Source organism: Pelophylax lessonae (assembly GCF_965119305.1).
Source record: "Pelophylax lessonae genome assembly, chromosome: 3".
In the NCBI taxonomy this organism is placed as follows: Eukaryota; Metazoa; Chordata; class Amphibia; order Anura; family Ranidae; genus Pelophylax; species Pelophylax lessonae.
Window position 1 is genome coordinate 575,592,565 of NC_138770.1, and position 14,855 is coordinate 575,607,419.

The following is a 14,855-nucleotide window of genomic DNA, read 5'->3' on the forward strand; positions in this document are numbered from 1 at the left end:
CACTTCTGGGTCTGCCTTTTGTAAATCCTAACACCATGGTTCTTCTGCGGTGAAACATCTATCATGCCTGCTGGGCCTTCTGCTTATACTTTGAAGTCTGTTTCTGTTCCTACGGTTTATCCAAAGTTTTCCCTGTTTAAAATACTACTTATTCTGTATACCCATTAACTGTATATTTAGGCATCACTTTCACCCTTGTATGATCTTGTAAATATATGTAGATTGCTCCCCATTGCCAATCACATTACCAAAATTATATAGTTATTTCATGATATGATCTCTACTGAAAAGGAGGAATACGAGTACACATTGGCTGATGCTCACCATCAGAGATCATAAGGCAAGGTTTCTAGTTGCATGGCAAGTACATTTTCAGCCCTATTTCTATTAAACCATCCCAATCAGAGTATTACCATAGTTTTTGAGTTAACCTTTGAAATTCACTATTTTCCACTGAAAATCAAAGGAAAATACACAGAACAACTCATGCAGGGTATATATACTCCATGTGATTATCACCTAAATTAAAAAAAAAAAAAAAAAAAAAAAAAAAAAAGCAAGCATAAATATTTTACCAAGCACACTCACTTACTTTGATGACTGTAACTAGAAACCTCTTCTCATCTTCTTCATGCATGGCTCCACTGATCGAACCAATAGCCCAACACAAAGTATTCAGATTTTTCCATGACCACTCTGTCCCATTTACTTGGTTGTGCAGTTTCTCAGTCATAATTCTTTCTGTGTCTGCATAATCCAAATGAGTGAGGTATACTAAAAAGAGAAAAACAAGTTAACCAGTAAGGAAAAATAAAATTGTTGGGACATTAAAAAAAAAAAGTTGGAACCACATGGTAGCCAAGCTGACTAAGCATTGAACATGAGAGTAGGTAATAGTAAGTAGGACACATAAGGGGTTTTGGAAGCTGAATAAATTAGAAATGCAGAAGAAACCTATGAGAGCATTATGTAGGCAGTCACAGATGACCTTACTGAATCTCTAGCTGCTTTACCGTCGGCTTCACTACTTGGAGCTGCTGACCGAGAACAAGTATGCAGATCAGAAGAGTAAGTAGTATCAGAAGTCCTTTGTAACCCATACAAAAAATATGTGGCTCAGAATGACAACCAAAACTACTATTTTAGGAGGCGACCAGAGCAACATAAAATTGCCATAGCAATTAGACATACTTGTGAACAACAATACACCATGAAGCTTAATCTGAAATCAGAATGAGCAAGTTTCTAACAAAAATGTACAAAGCTGAAGACATCCTTACCCAAAGTTTCCCTCATGTTTTTGTACAGATTGATGGAATCTGTGTCCTTCATAAATTCACGAACCACTTCACCCTGATCATTCTCTACAACCAAAACTTCTTCTGGTTTTGCCATTCGACTAACCATCAATAAACGCACCTGCAAAAGAACGTTACCCATCTTAATATAAAATCTAGTTAAACAAGTTTTCTTTAAAGATGGATCACTTTTCCCCAAGGTCTTGTTCATCATAAATTTAACTTTCAAGTAGCAGAAACTATGACCAAAGAAGCCTTTAAAATGCTGGACCCATAAAGGACAGTTGCGAGGATCAGAGATGGGACAAGACTTGTAAAGAATAGAAGGGTTCTGCAAGCATTGCGGGAGAGAGGATCCCTCAAGGCCCAATCGGATTAAAAAAAAAAAAAAAAAAGAAGTACAGGTATTTGCAAGAAAAGTGTTTGTAGTTTACCAAATTTGTAATACAGTCTGAGGGACAAGTCAGGTTCACTTTAACAGCATACAAAATTATGTGAAATACGAAAGACAAAAAACTATTAAGGCTAGGACATGGGTTGCCTTAACGCAAGGCACTGTTCTGCACAATCAACATTTTTAAAATACAGAAGGGGGTGGCTGGTGGCCAGGTACAGTTTTGAAGGAGATATGTACTTTAACATCGAGACAGTTGGCCATTATACAGATAACCCAATTGGACCACTATTATTAGAAGGTATAGTTAAACTTTTAGATCCATTACAACCAAAATTAATTGCCTATATAGCCCTGAAGCCACATGAAGGGCAGTGCTTAAATCTAGACCAGTTATTGCCAAGCAAGGGGAAGGCTACAGAGCATCAACCTCATGCTCAAAAGACAAGGATAGAAAGAGGTCACCAACAAAGGGGAATGACAACATGGAAGGGAAAAACTGAACTTGAATCAGCAAGAATCTGTTCTATCAGAACCCATAAAAACAGGCAGAACAAAATTATTCCCACATAAGAAATGCTGTGTTGTCAACCGTAAAATGGGGATAACATCTAGAAGGAACAGGCCCCAAGAGGGAACCTAGGACAAAACTGGTCCAGTGAAAAATATCAGCCTTTCTACAATCCAAGGTTTTACAATCCTAAAGGCTAATTTAAATGTACAAAGAAATCTGAGCACCCATTAGTGCACCTAATGCAATAAGTTGCATTAAAGGAGTGTTTTTGATGCATCACATTAAAAAATGCTTGCCAGATGCCCCATCTCCGTTGATTTTTTTTATTGTATGGATTTTTGTATTTTTATCTCAGCTAGTAAACGTTTTCTAAAAACGCATCTCAAACGTGTTGTGAATGCCATAGGGGTGTTGGTGACACGCTTAAAAAGGACCTAAAAACATTAGGAAAGCGTCAAAGCCTGGCAAACACATTAGGTACATTTTGATGCAACGCAACCATGTGAATACCACTGGGAGCTGCAATGCACACAATGGACCTTCAAAAAACACTCATGAGAACACCTGCTTTTGAAGCTAGGGTAAACTTAGCTAAAACGATCAGGGTGAAGTAAAACTGTGTGCTAAACTAAGCGCTAGGCAAAGCTTTAGGTACTCATAAGCCAAGGCATCCAGTGCCGATTAGGGGTTGGCAACTAAATGGGAATAGGTCACAGTGGGTGGTCAGCTCAAAGACTGGAGTTCGACAAGAGGCTAGTAAAATAGTATCAGCAGCAGCAGAATAGAGTTTCTTCTACGCTGAATGGCAAGAACGCAGGTTATAACCCAGAAGACGACATCAGCACTTGGCCCATCGGCATTAACCCCTTCCATGGTGAAAACTGGTGGTAACACCTGGATAAATGCCATGTAGAAACTATTTAAAGCAGCACTATAGGGAAGGATCTCAACTAAATCATCCAATGAAAGAGCAAGGAAAAAAAAAAAAAATTTAGCAAAAACATAGGTAGTATAACCCTAAAATAACCTGCATTCCTCAAAGGACAATAGAAAGTGGATTTTGGCAATAAACAATGGAAATGTTCAGAGTTTAATGCACCAGCAGCACTCGTATATTAATGTTGCAATTAACAGAATTACGGTAAGACATCAAAGAATACAATCACATAAAACACTACCTTTGAGAGAACTGGCAAATAGAGCTGTCGTCTTGGGGGAACATCAAAATGTTGACTGCCAGAAAGAAGTGGGGATGCCGATGTGGAAAAAGGGCTCTCCCTGTATAACTCTGCTGCCAAATGGTTCCAATACTCCAGGCAGATTTTGAATATTTCGGTTTCTTCTACTTCAGATACCAGCAACATGTAGTGTAGAGCCTGGATTAGAATAAGTAAAGCATTCAAATTATGGAAAGTGTTTGCCATTTAAAGTAATTAATAAACTACCAAAGCACTTTCTATTTATCCTTGAATAGAACCAGTCCCAACTGGGTTTTTATTATAACAGGACATGATTACTTAGAAAAAACATTTACCCAACCTATTAAACCCACACATTTTTAACCGCTTGCCGACCGCCGCAAGTAAATTTACTGCGGCGGTCAGCCCCTGCAAGGCAGAGTGACGTTAATTAACGTCACTAGCCTGGGAGGGTCTGGGGAGCGAGCGCGGTAAACAAGTTGCCTGTCATTCTCCTCGGTGTAAAGACACTGATCACACGGATCTACTATGTAGATCCATTGATCAATGTCCTTACAGCTCAAGCCACAGCCAATTACAGTAGAAAGCACGCCCCTAGGGACACACACAGCCCCTCCCTCCCAAATAAAGTTAACCCCTTCACTACCAGTGTATTTTTACAGTAACAGTGCATATGTATAGCACTGATTACTGTAGAAATGTCACTGGTAACCCCAAAAGTGTCAAAAATGTCAGTCAAGGGTCCGATCTGTCCGCCCCAATGTCGCAGTACCGCAAAAAAAAAAAAATCTTTCCCTTTGTTAGTAAACGCGATAACTTTTGCGCAAACAAATCAAAATACACTTTTTGCGATTTTTTCACCAAACATAGGTAGCATAAAACAAATTGGCCGAAAATGTTAAATTTTGATTTTTACATTTTTTCGGGGGGGGGGGGGGGGAATTTCATATAAAAAAATGTGAAAAATATTGCTATTTTTGCAAAATCGACGCTCTTTTTTTGTTTATAGCGCGTGATAAAAAAAAAAAAAAAAAAAAAAAAAAAATCGCACAGGTGATCAAATACCACCAAAAGAAAGCTCTGTTTGTGGGAAAAGGACGTCAAATTCGTTAAGGTACAGCGTCGCAAGACCGCGCAATTGTCCGTTAAAGTCACGCAGTGCCGAATCGCAAAATACCCCCTGGTCTTTTAGCAGGAAAATCCTCCGGGGCTTAAGTGGTTAATTTCCATATCCTGGCCAGTGTTCTACTGGATTTACATTGTTCCTTGTGCTTGCAGTGCAAATGGTAAAGCACATGTATAGGTGTGAAGGGGCCCCGCTTCCAGCATTGACTGGACAGTCTTCTAATCACATCAAATGGGGAGAGCAGAGTGTCAAAACCACTTTTCTGGTTTTTGTGTCAATTTTGAAAATTACTTTGCAGTACCTGCAGCTAGCATGGTCAAAAAGGACTTGCTTTATAGTTTTTTTCTAGGGATATATAAAATATTTGATTGTCTATAGCCTTGTGCAAGTTCTACTCTAAATGATCATTTCCAGGCAGAAATGAGAGTACTGCCGACTATTTGAAAATGCCTTCTGGCCTTGATACTTTCAGTTGTTGACCTGGAACAAATTTACAAACCAATAACCTTAGATCCCCTTATCCGCATACGATATCTTCCATTTTCATTGAGAAAAGGTTTCCCTTAAAAGCCTTATTGTAAGGGATTACTGAAAGTCCAATAGTTGCTGCCCTGATAACTGCCCACACTGTCTCAAATTCGTAAGAATGTTATATATAAAAAGTGTTCTGTAAAGACCCATAATTGCTTACATTCATCTTCACTGAAGGGCTGTTATTTGACATTGGATGGGTATACTATAGAGAGTAAAATTGCATAAACCAAGCAACTGTATAAACACTAGGGAGGACAAATACATTTTTCACAAGTGTGACTGCACATTTATACATCTAAAGTCCTAAAATAATGGGGGTTTTGACTTACGGTAAAATCCATTTCTCTGAAGTTCATTGACAGACACAGCTCATGATTTCCAACCATTGGGTTATACTGCCCTCTAAAGGAGTAGGACACTAGGCAGAAAAAAGCTTGAATAGGCTTATTAGCAGTCCCAGGGGATACACCCACATTCAGCTATAGGCGAGAAGAAAAGCTAACTCCATAGAGGGGTGGGTGCTGTCTCCATCAATGATCATCAAAGAAATGGCTTTTACGATAAGTTAAAAATCCAATTTTTTCTTTTTATTGATGGACACGGCTTCTGATTCTTCTTAACCATTGGGACATGAGGGGTGGGAAAACAGCAGAAAAAAAATTCCCAAGGCTAACCCATAGCCTACCAGGTAACATGGACTCAACCATAAACAATTGGAGCTCCCCTGAATATAAAAAAAAAAAAAAAAAAAAAAAAAAAATACACCCTCAAAGAGGACCAGGTCCTCTAAACAGCAGCCTGCAAAACCTTGCGGCCGAAGGAAGCATTAGCAGATGCCAACACAAACACTTTCTAAATTTTGTAAAAGTGTGCACAGACACCCTTGTGACTGGTGAGTATCCTTGCGACTGGTGAGTATCCTTGCGACTGGTGAGTATCCTTGCGACTGGTGAGTATCCTTGCGACTGGTGAGTATCCTTGCGACTGGTGAGTATCCTTGCGACTGGTGAGTATCCTTGCGACTGGTGAGTATCCTTGCGACTGGTGAGTATCCTTGCGACTGGTGAGTATCCCTGCGACTGGTGAGTATCCCTGCGACTGGTGAGTATCCTGCGACTGGTGGGTATCCTTGCGACTGGTGGGTATCCTTGCGACTGGTGAGTATCCTTGCGACTGGTGAGTATCTTTGCGTCTCGGTTCTTTGCGACTGGTGAGTATCCTTGCGACTGGTGAGTATCGTTGCGTCTGTTGGATCTTTGCGACTGGTGAGTATCTTAGCGACTGGTGAGGACCCCAGGTTTAGTACCAGGGGAGACAGAGGTAGTGTAGGTAAGGAAGAGCAGGTCGTTAATATTATCCCCATAGAGTAGAGGGTAATAATGTCCAACAGGATTGCGGATGCTACTCAGTGCACTTCTTGCTGCATGTATGCGTTCCTTGATGAACCAATCGAGGGCGAATACTGCTGTGCAAGATGTGAGCGACTTGTTGCTCTGGTAGACCAGATCCTGGACCTACAGAACACAGTGGCAACACTGCGTGGCATCAACAACCTGGAAAGGAGCTTGGACATTGCCTATCAGGAGCTGGTAGGGGCCAGCATAGAGGAGGGAGGAACAGAGGAGACGCAGGCAGCAGAGGTACGCAGCTGGGTGACTGTTAGGAAGGGTAGAGGGAGGAGTGCCAGGGAGGCCAATCCTGAGTTGGTACACCCTAACAAATTTGCCGAGTTGCAGGTTGAGGGGGATATCAACTCAGGGGTGGCAGAGCTGGAGAACACGCCCTCCCCCAGCTGCCAGGGGGGGGGGGGGGGTCGGCTCCAGGAAGAAGGGGGGCGGTAACTCAGGAAAGGTTAGAAAGGTTGTGGTAGTTGGGGACTCAATTATCAAGAGGACAGAGAGGGCAATCTGTAAAAAAGATCTCGTGAACCGAACAGTTTGTTGTTTACCGGGCGCCCGAGTTCGGCACATCGCAGATCTGGCAGACAGGATTGATGGGGGGGGGCTGGGGATGACCCAGCGGTCATGGTGCATGTGGGCACTAATGACAAAGTTAAAGGTAGGTGGAGGATCCTTAAGAACGATTTCAGGGACTTAGGTAATAGATTGAGGAAAAGGACCTCCAAGGTGGTTTTCTCTGAAATACTGCCTGTACCTCGAGCCACACAGGAGAGGCAGAAGGAGATTAGGGAACTTAACAAGTGGCTAAGGAATTGGTGTAGGAAGGAGGGGTTTGGGTTCCTGGAGAACTGGGCTGACTTCTCAGTCGGCTACTGGCTCTTTAGTAAGGATGGGCTGCACCTTAATGGGGACGGTACAGCTCTTTTGGGGAGAAAGATGGCCACCAAGTTGGAGGAGCTTTTAAACTAGGAGACGGGGGGGAGGGCTCAGAAGTAGAGTCAGTCAGGAGGGAGCAGAGGACTGAAGGCAGCTGTAGGGTCAGCAGCGACAGTAGGTCCACAATGTCAATTGGCAGGTCTGTGCGGGAAAATCTCAGACCAAACAGGAATAAACATAACCGCCAATTGCGCTTAACTTCCGTAAAATTAAGAGGGGTATATGCTAATGCCAGGAGCCTAGCTAATAAAATGGATGAGTTGGAAATATTGGTACATGAGGAGGACATAGACCTTGTGGGAATAACAGAGACTTGGTTCGACCCCTCACATGACTGGCTGGCCAATATCCAAGGGTATTCGGTGTACCGGAAGGACAGGGTAGGAAAAAGAGGGGGAGGGGTATGTCTCTATGTCAAGAACAATATAAAGGTGATAGAAAGGAGTGACATTACGGATGGGATGAGCATGGATTTAGAATCTGTGTGGGTTGAACTCCATAGGGAAGGAGAAAAGAGGAAAGTAATTGTGGGGGTTTGCTATAGGCCACCTAACCAAGGGGAGGAGGTAGAGCTGGAATTCTTAGCACTAATGAGTAAAGTGGCAAAATTGGGATCAGTCGTCATATTGGGGGACTTCAATTATCCCAACATTGACTGGGACGAGGGGACTGCACACTCACAGAAGGCCCGCCTATTCACGGGAACCTTACAGGATAATTACATGTCACAGTTGGTGTATTCTCCGACTAGAGAAAATGCAGTCCTGGATCTATTGATCACTAATAACCCAGACCTAATCTCGCAGGTAGGAGTCCAGGACAATCTGGGCTCTAGCGATCACAGGATGATCACATTTAGTATAAACAACAATATAACAAGGCAAGTGGGGAACATAAGAACCCTAAACTTCAGAAGGGCAAACTTTCCAAAATTGTACTCATTGATGGAAAGGGTAAACTGGGACCAAACCCTGGGATCCCTGACCACAGAGGAAAAATGGGAATGCTTTAGGAACATATTAGGCAAAGGCATCTTGCAGTGCATTCCTATGGGAAATAAATTTAGAAGAGACAAAGCCAAACCTGGCTGGCTAAACCGTAGCGTCAAAAAACTTATTAGGGGAAAAAAATTGGCCTTCAAGAAGTATAAATCAGAGGGCACAGTATCGGCTTTCGAGCAATACAAGGAGGCAAATAAGAAAAGTAAACAAGAAATCAAGATGGCTAAAATCAACTTTGAGAGACAAATAGCGGAGGATAGTAAAAAAAACCCAAAGAAATTCTTTAAATATATCAACAGCAAAAAACTAGGGCAGAGCATATTGCACACATAATTAACAATGATGGGAGGATGGTTACAGAGGACACTGAAAAAGCAACCGTGCTGAATGCTTTTTTCTCGTCAGTCTTTACACAGGAAACGGAGGGGTACACTGACCATGACTGTTTGGTTAGTAGTAATACACAGGACTTGCCACTATGGCTAACAGAGGGTGAAATCAGGGAAAGGCTGGATAAACTCAACACAAACAAATCACCAGGCCCGGATGGCGTACATCCGAGAGTACTCAAGGAACTCAGTAAGGTTATATCCAGACCACTGTTCCTGATCTTTGCTGACAGTATTAGGACAGGAGATGTACCAGGGGATTGGAAGAAAGCTAACGTGATTCCGATATTCAAAAAGGGCCAGAGGCATATCCCGGGAAATTATAGGCCTGTCAGTTTGACATCAATAGTATGTAAACTTCTGGAGGGGATGATAAGGGACTATATCGTAGAGTTTGCTAAAGACAACAACATCATCAGCAGTAATCAGCACGGGTTTACAAATGGGCGTTCTTGTCAAACCAATCTATTAACATTTTACGAGGAGGTGAGCTGTGAGCTAGATAGGGGGAGACCAGTGGATGTGGTGTACTTGGATTTCGCTAAGGCGTTTGATACAGTTCCCCACAAGCGCTTAATTTATAAAATAAGATCTGCAGGTATCGACAGCAGGGTTTGCTCTTGGATACGGAATTGGCTTAAAGGGCGTGTCCAAAGAGTGGTAATAAACAGCGCATACTCAGACTGGTCTGAGGTAGTAAGCGGGGTGCCCCAGGGCTCAGTCCTGGGACCAACCTTGTTCAATTTATTCATAAACATTGAGGTCGGGATCAGTAGTTCGATATCAGTTTTTGCAGATGACACAAAATTGGCCAGAGCAATAACTGCACAGCTTGAAGCAGATATCCTACAGAATGACCTGGACAAAATTACAGAGTGGGCACGGACATGGCAAATGAGGTTTAACGCGGAGAAGTGTAAGGTTTTGCACTTGGGGACTAAAAACATAAAAGCACAATACACGTTAGGAGGGGAACCCTTGGGGGAATCAAAAATGGAGAAGGATCTGGGAGTCTTGGTTGATGATAGATTAGGCAACAGCATGCAATGTCAAGCGGCAGCTGCCAAAGCCAGCAGAATATTGGCATGCATAAAGAAAGGGATGTATTCCAGAGATAAGACTATAATCCTTCCACTTTATAAAACTCTGGTCCGACCGCATCTGGAGTATTCTGTCCAGTTCTGGTCGCCAGTCCTCAGGAGGGATGTGTTGGAGCTGGAGAGAGTACAGAGAAGGGCAACTAAACTAATTAGGGGATTGGAGGACCTTGACTATGAAGAGCGTCTACAATCGCTCGATTTATTCTCCCTGGAGAAGAGACGTCTGAGGGGGGACATGATAGCAATTTATAAATATCTTAATGGGGATCCCAGCTTAGAAAAAAAGCTGTTCATTCGAAGGGATTGCATGAGGACTCGAGGGCATACAATGCGATTAGAGGAGAAGCGTTTTAACCTCAGGCAACGTGGGGGGTTCTTTACTGTTAGGGCTACAAGATTGTGGAATTCTCTACCACAAGAGGTGGTTTCTGCGGGTAGTATGGTGGCTTTCAAAAGACTCTTAGACTTACATCTCAAGGATCAGAACATTCAGGGGTATGTGAGATGATTACAGCCACACACACCTACACAGGTTGAACTGGATGGACTATTGTCTTTATTCAACCTCACCTACTATTAACTATGTAACTATGTAACAACCAGGTGGCCGCCTTGCAAACCTTCGTCACTGATGCTTGATGACGGAGGAAAGCCCAGGAGGCAGCCTGACCCCTAATTGAATAGGCCTGATCCATCGGGAAATGGTCGCAGCAGAAACGGTCAACCCTTTGAGGTCCAACCGTGAGTACAAATAGTGAGTCTGACTTCCTAAAAGACTCCGTAGCTGCCAGGTACACCATGATTGCCCGAACCACATCCAGGAAATGCAGAGCAATTTCCTTAGGATGTTTAGGCCTGGGACATAAAGAAGGAAACAATGTCTTCATTCAAATGGAAATCAGAGACGACCTTTGGAAGGAAGAATGGACAGGGACGAAGAACCACCTTAGCTCTGTAAACCAACAGGTAAGGTGAACCACAAGAAAACGCTGTCAGCTCTGAAAACAATGCACGCAGAAGTAATAGCCACCAAAAAAGGCCACCTTCTAGGACAACGTAAGCAGGGGAACCTTTTTCGAAGGGAGATTCCTGGATAACTGACAATACCAATTTGAAGACCCACTGCTGTAATGAAGCCCGCACTGGAGGAACCAAGTCTGGAGCTCCCTGGATAAGGGAACGCACCAATGAAAGTGTTGCCAATGGACGTTGAAAGAAAACCACCAAGGCTAAAACCTGGCCCTTGATTGTACTCCAGGTCAGGAGCTGCTCAACCCCCCGTTGGAGGAAAGCAAAGATCCAACACACCGAAAAAAAGCGAGGGAGAACCCCAAAAGACTCACACCTCCGCAACATAAGTCTTATAAATACGCATCAGGGAGTGCGGGCCAAGGGTCGTTGGAAGAAGACCGCTAAAGCAGACACCTGGCCCTTGATGGTACTCAAGACCAATTTCTGTTCAACCCCCGTTGAAGGAAGGTCAAGGTCCCAACCACCGAGAAGGAGCGAGGATGAACCTCAAGAGACTCTTGCCACACAATGCAAGTCTTCTACTTCTAGGAAGATCTACCATCTTACGTGGATTTCCTAGCTTTTAATAACAGCGTATCATTTACTGACTCAAATAAACCTCTATTCTTTAGCACCTGGCAATCAACAGCCAAGCCATCAAAGCCAACAACTCTAAAGAGAATGGAAGATTGGTCCTTGGGAAAGCAGATCCTTTCTGGGAAGAGGCTTCCAAGGAACGTCAGCGACCAGCTGCACCAGATCGGCGTACCAAGCCCGGTGAGGCCTGTCCGGAGCCACTAAGATGACCGGAATTCCTTCTGCCTCAATTCTGCATAGAAGTCTTGGTAGAAGCTTGAGAGAAGGGAAGGCATAGTTCAGACGTTACGGGGCCACCAGTACCCTCTGTGGTGTCTGCCAGAGGATCCCCTGACCAAGCCACAAACCACTGCACCTGTCTGTTGAGCTGAGACACCAACAGATCCACCTCGGGGATGCCCCACCGGAGACACAACTGGTAAAACCCCTCCGGACGAAGGGACAACTCCCCTTGGTCCAAAGCCTACCGACTGAGGTAATCCGCCTGCCAGTTTTCCACACTGGAAAGCTGTACGGCGAAGAGGGCTGAAACCAACTGTTCTGCCTACCTTAGAATGCCGACCACCTTCAGAGCTGCCAGGACACTTCTTGTGCCCCCCTGGTGATTGACATAAGCCACGGTCGTGGCATTGTCGATTGAATGCGCACTGGGCATTCCCAAAGACGTTCAATTTGGATGCTCCAGAGGAGGCCGTGAAAGGCTTAGAGCCCTTGTCAGTCGACCCTGAGGGACTAAAAAAAAAAAAACTTACTATGAGCCGAGAAGGAGGGAGTTCCTTGCTCTTAGTAGCCTCCCAGGCAGTAATCCAGAGAGTACCAAAAGCGGTAATCCTGAGCCACACTCGGAATTACCCTGTAGTCAGGGCTGGCGCTACCACTGGACGATCACTGAGTATAGGCGCCGCGCGCACAGCCCAGTGGCAACACTGAAGACCCGTCTTCTCCTGACACTCTCCCGAATCCCGACAGAACGGAGTGATCAGTGACAGACAAGTCAAAGCGTATGACACGGCTATCTCTCTCTCAGAGACTCTCTGGTGTCCAAGCTCCAGAAGTGGTGATCGTCCCTCCCGTGATCTATGCCCCTGGTCCCCAACCCTGGTCCTCAGGGCCCACTAACAGGCCAGGTTTGCAAGATAACTGAAATACATCCCAGGTGATATAATTTGCTGCTCAGTGATTGCATTACTCTAGTCTGCATCTCCCCAAGGTAATATTTAAAATCTGGCCTGTTAGTGGGCCCTGAGGACCAGAGTTGAGGACCACTGATCTATGCCACCCCACTGAGACCAGTACAGCCAGCCAGCTCTGCCTTTCTCCCCTCCCCTTTGTCCAGCGGCAGAGCAGAGTTATGGGCACTCCAGGGTTGGTGCTTGGTGGTGTGCGACAGCTGGAGGAGCCTGGACTGGAGACCCCACCGAGGCAGGGTTTGTGCCTGAGAGACAGAATCATTGGATGCATAGGCAGCAGAGCAGGGCCCCAATGGGGAGTGAAGAACACAGACACTCTATAACTGTACAGTGTTAGAGTATAAGACTTATCTGTCCTCGGAATCCTCAAATATGCAATGTCCTTATACGAGGGACAGATGAAAGGCCGAAAGGCAGGGTTCTGAATTGCAGAGGATTTCCTTCCCCATAGGCACAGCCAACCTCAGGAACCTTTGGGACTGAGCGGCTATGGGACTATGCAGATAAGCATCCCTTAAATCGATCAACGCCATGAAGTATCCTTTGGTCAACAAATTCCTGACAGTGAACAAATTCCTGACAGTGAAGATTGAATCCATATGAAATCTTTTGTACAGGACTGACCGGTTTAATAGTTTCAGGTTGAGAATGAGGCAAAAATCCCCGGATGGCTTCCTTATCAGAAAAATATGGGAATAGAATCCCTGATGTCGTTCTGATGATACTCGACTCAACTCCCTGTTGAGTCCTTTATTAGGACATAGCCAGGGCTTTTGTTGGGTCTCTTGGAAGGTTTGTGACAAAATATCTTTCTGGAGGCGGATCTGAAAATTCTATCTGTAGCCCTGGGACAGCATAGCCAAAATATATTGATTTTTTGTCATAGCTGCCCAGTGGGGGAGGAATTCTTTCAGTCTTCCTCCCACCGGCAACATAAGGTCATTGTGCTTTGTAGGTTGACATAGGAGGATGGAAAAGAACGCTTCTTTTCCCCCTAGACTTATGTGCCGACCATTTTTTTTCTTTTCTCTTGGGGCCTGCTATCATGCTGAGCCCCTTGAGGTTAAAAAAAGACATTTAGCTGGCTGTATTTCTTTTTAATAGGGAATGACCTTTTGTCGGCTGTTCTGTCTAAAACTGAGTAACTCAGGAGCAAACATTTGATCCCCTAGAAACAGAATCCTACACAGCTTGCTCTTGGATGCTGAATCCCCGGGCCAAGTCTTCAACCACAGAGCTCTTCTGGCTGAGTTGGCTAAAGCTGATGATCTTGCCGTCATCCTAACAGATTCTGCTGATGCATCCGCAATCTAGGCTATGGCCGTAGACAGTGTGGAAAAAGAATCAAGGATTTCTTGTTTTGGCGAATCTGCAGTGATATGGGCTCTGGAGCAGGTTAACCAAGTACTCCAAGTTTCTGGAAACACAAGTCACTGCCATAGCTGGTATGAGATTGCCCATGATGGACTGCAAGGCTCTTTTAAGCTGCTGATCTATTCTTTTGTCCATGGGATCTTTTAATATTCCAATATTCTCAAATGCCAAATCAGTCGATCTGGAAACTTGGGAGAAAGCCGTATTAATTTTTGGTACTTTAAACCAAAGTGCCCCTGGGTCTTCATCAAAAGAAAAACGCCTTTGATATGCCTTAGGAAATGAGGGTTTCCTCTCTGGTTCGGCCCATTCTTTTTTTTTTTTTTTTAATGGCCTCTGAGATGGTTGAATGCACCAGGAAGGTGCAACCTTTAGGTTCACCCAGACCTGCATACATCCTATCATGGTGGGATAAATCTTTCTTCTCTTCTCCCAAGCCTAATGTGAAATAAACTGCTTTTAACAAACCGCCTACTGGTTCTAAGGACAGTTTATACTTTGAGGGTATATTTTCTACCCCTTCCTCCTATTCTTCCTCTGAACCTTCATTAGAATGAGAGGGGGGAAAACTTCCTTGGGTAGGAGGACCCATTTCCACTTCCACCGAAGGGATTGACTGAGCCCTGAGAGGAATGTGAGGCAGATGGCTGACTCGAGGAAGGATCTGTTCTAGAAGACCGAAAGGATTGAATTGTAGCATCTGAGGCTCTGAAGAAGAGGCACGGCCCGAAACGCGTCAGCCCTCTGCTTTTATGAGATATTGGACTCCTGTAATGATGCTGCTTTATGGAA

At 44.2% G+C, this 14,855-nt stretch overlaps 1 protein-coding gene across 1 annotated transcript in view; it reads right to left on the bottom strand.

Moving 5' to 3' along the window:
• Positions 1-14,855, bottom strand: part of XPO1 (exportin 1) — a 144,195-nt gene that overhangs the window by 37,874 nt on the left and 91,466 nt on the right. Inside the window, exons 12-14 of the mRNA XM_082249577.1 lie at positions 3,385-3,582; positions 1,281-1,419; positions 593-774 (exon numbers count right to left, since the gene is read on the bottom strand). Coding sequence (XP_082105703.1) covers positions 593-774; positions 1,281-1,419; positions 3,385-3,582 — 519 coding nt within the window. The remainder of the gene's footprint in view (positions 1-592; positions 775-1,280; positions 1,420-3,384; positions 3,583-14,855) is intronic.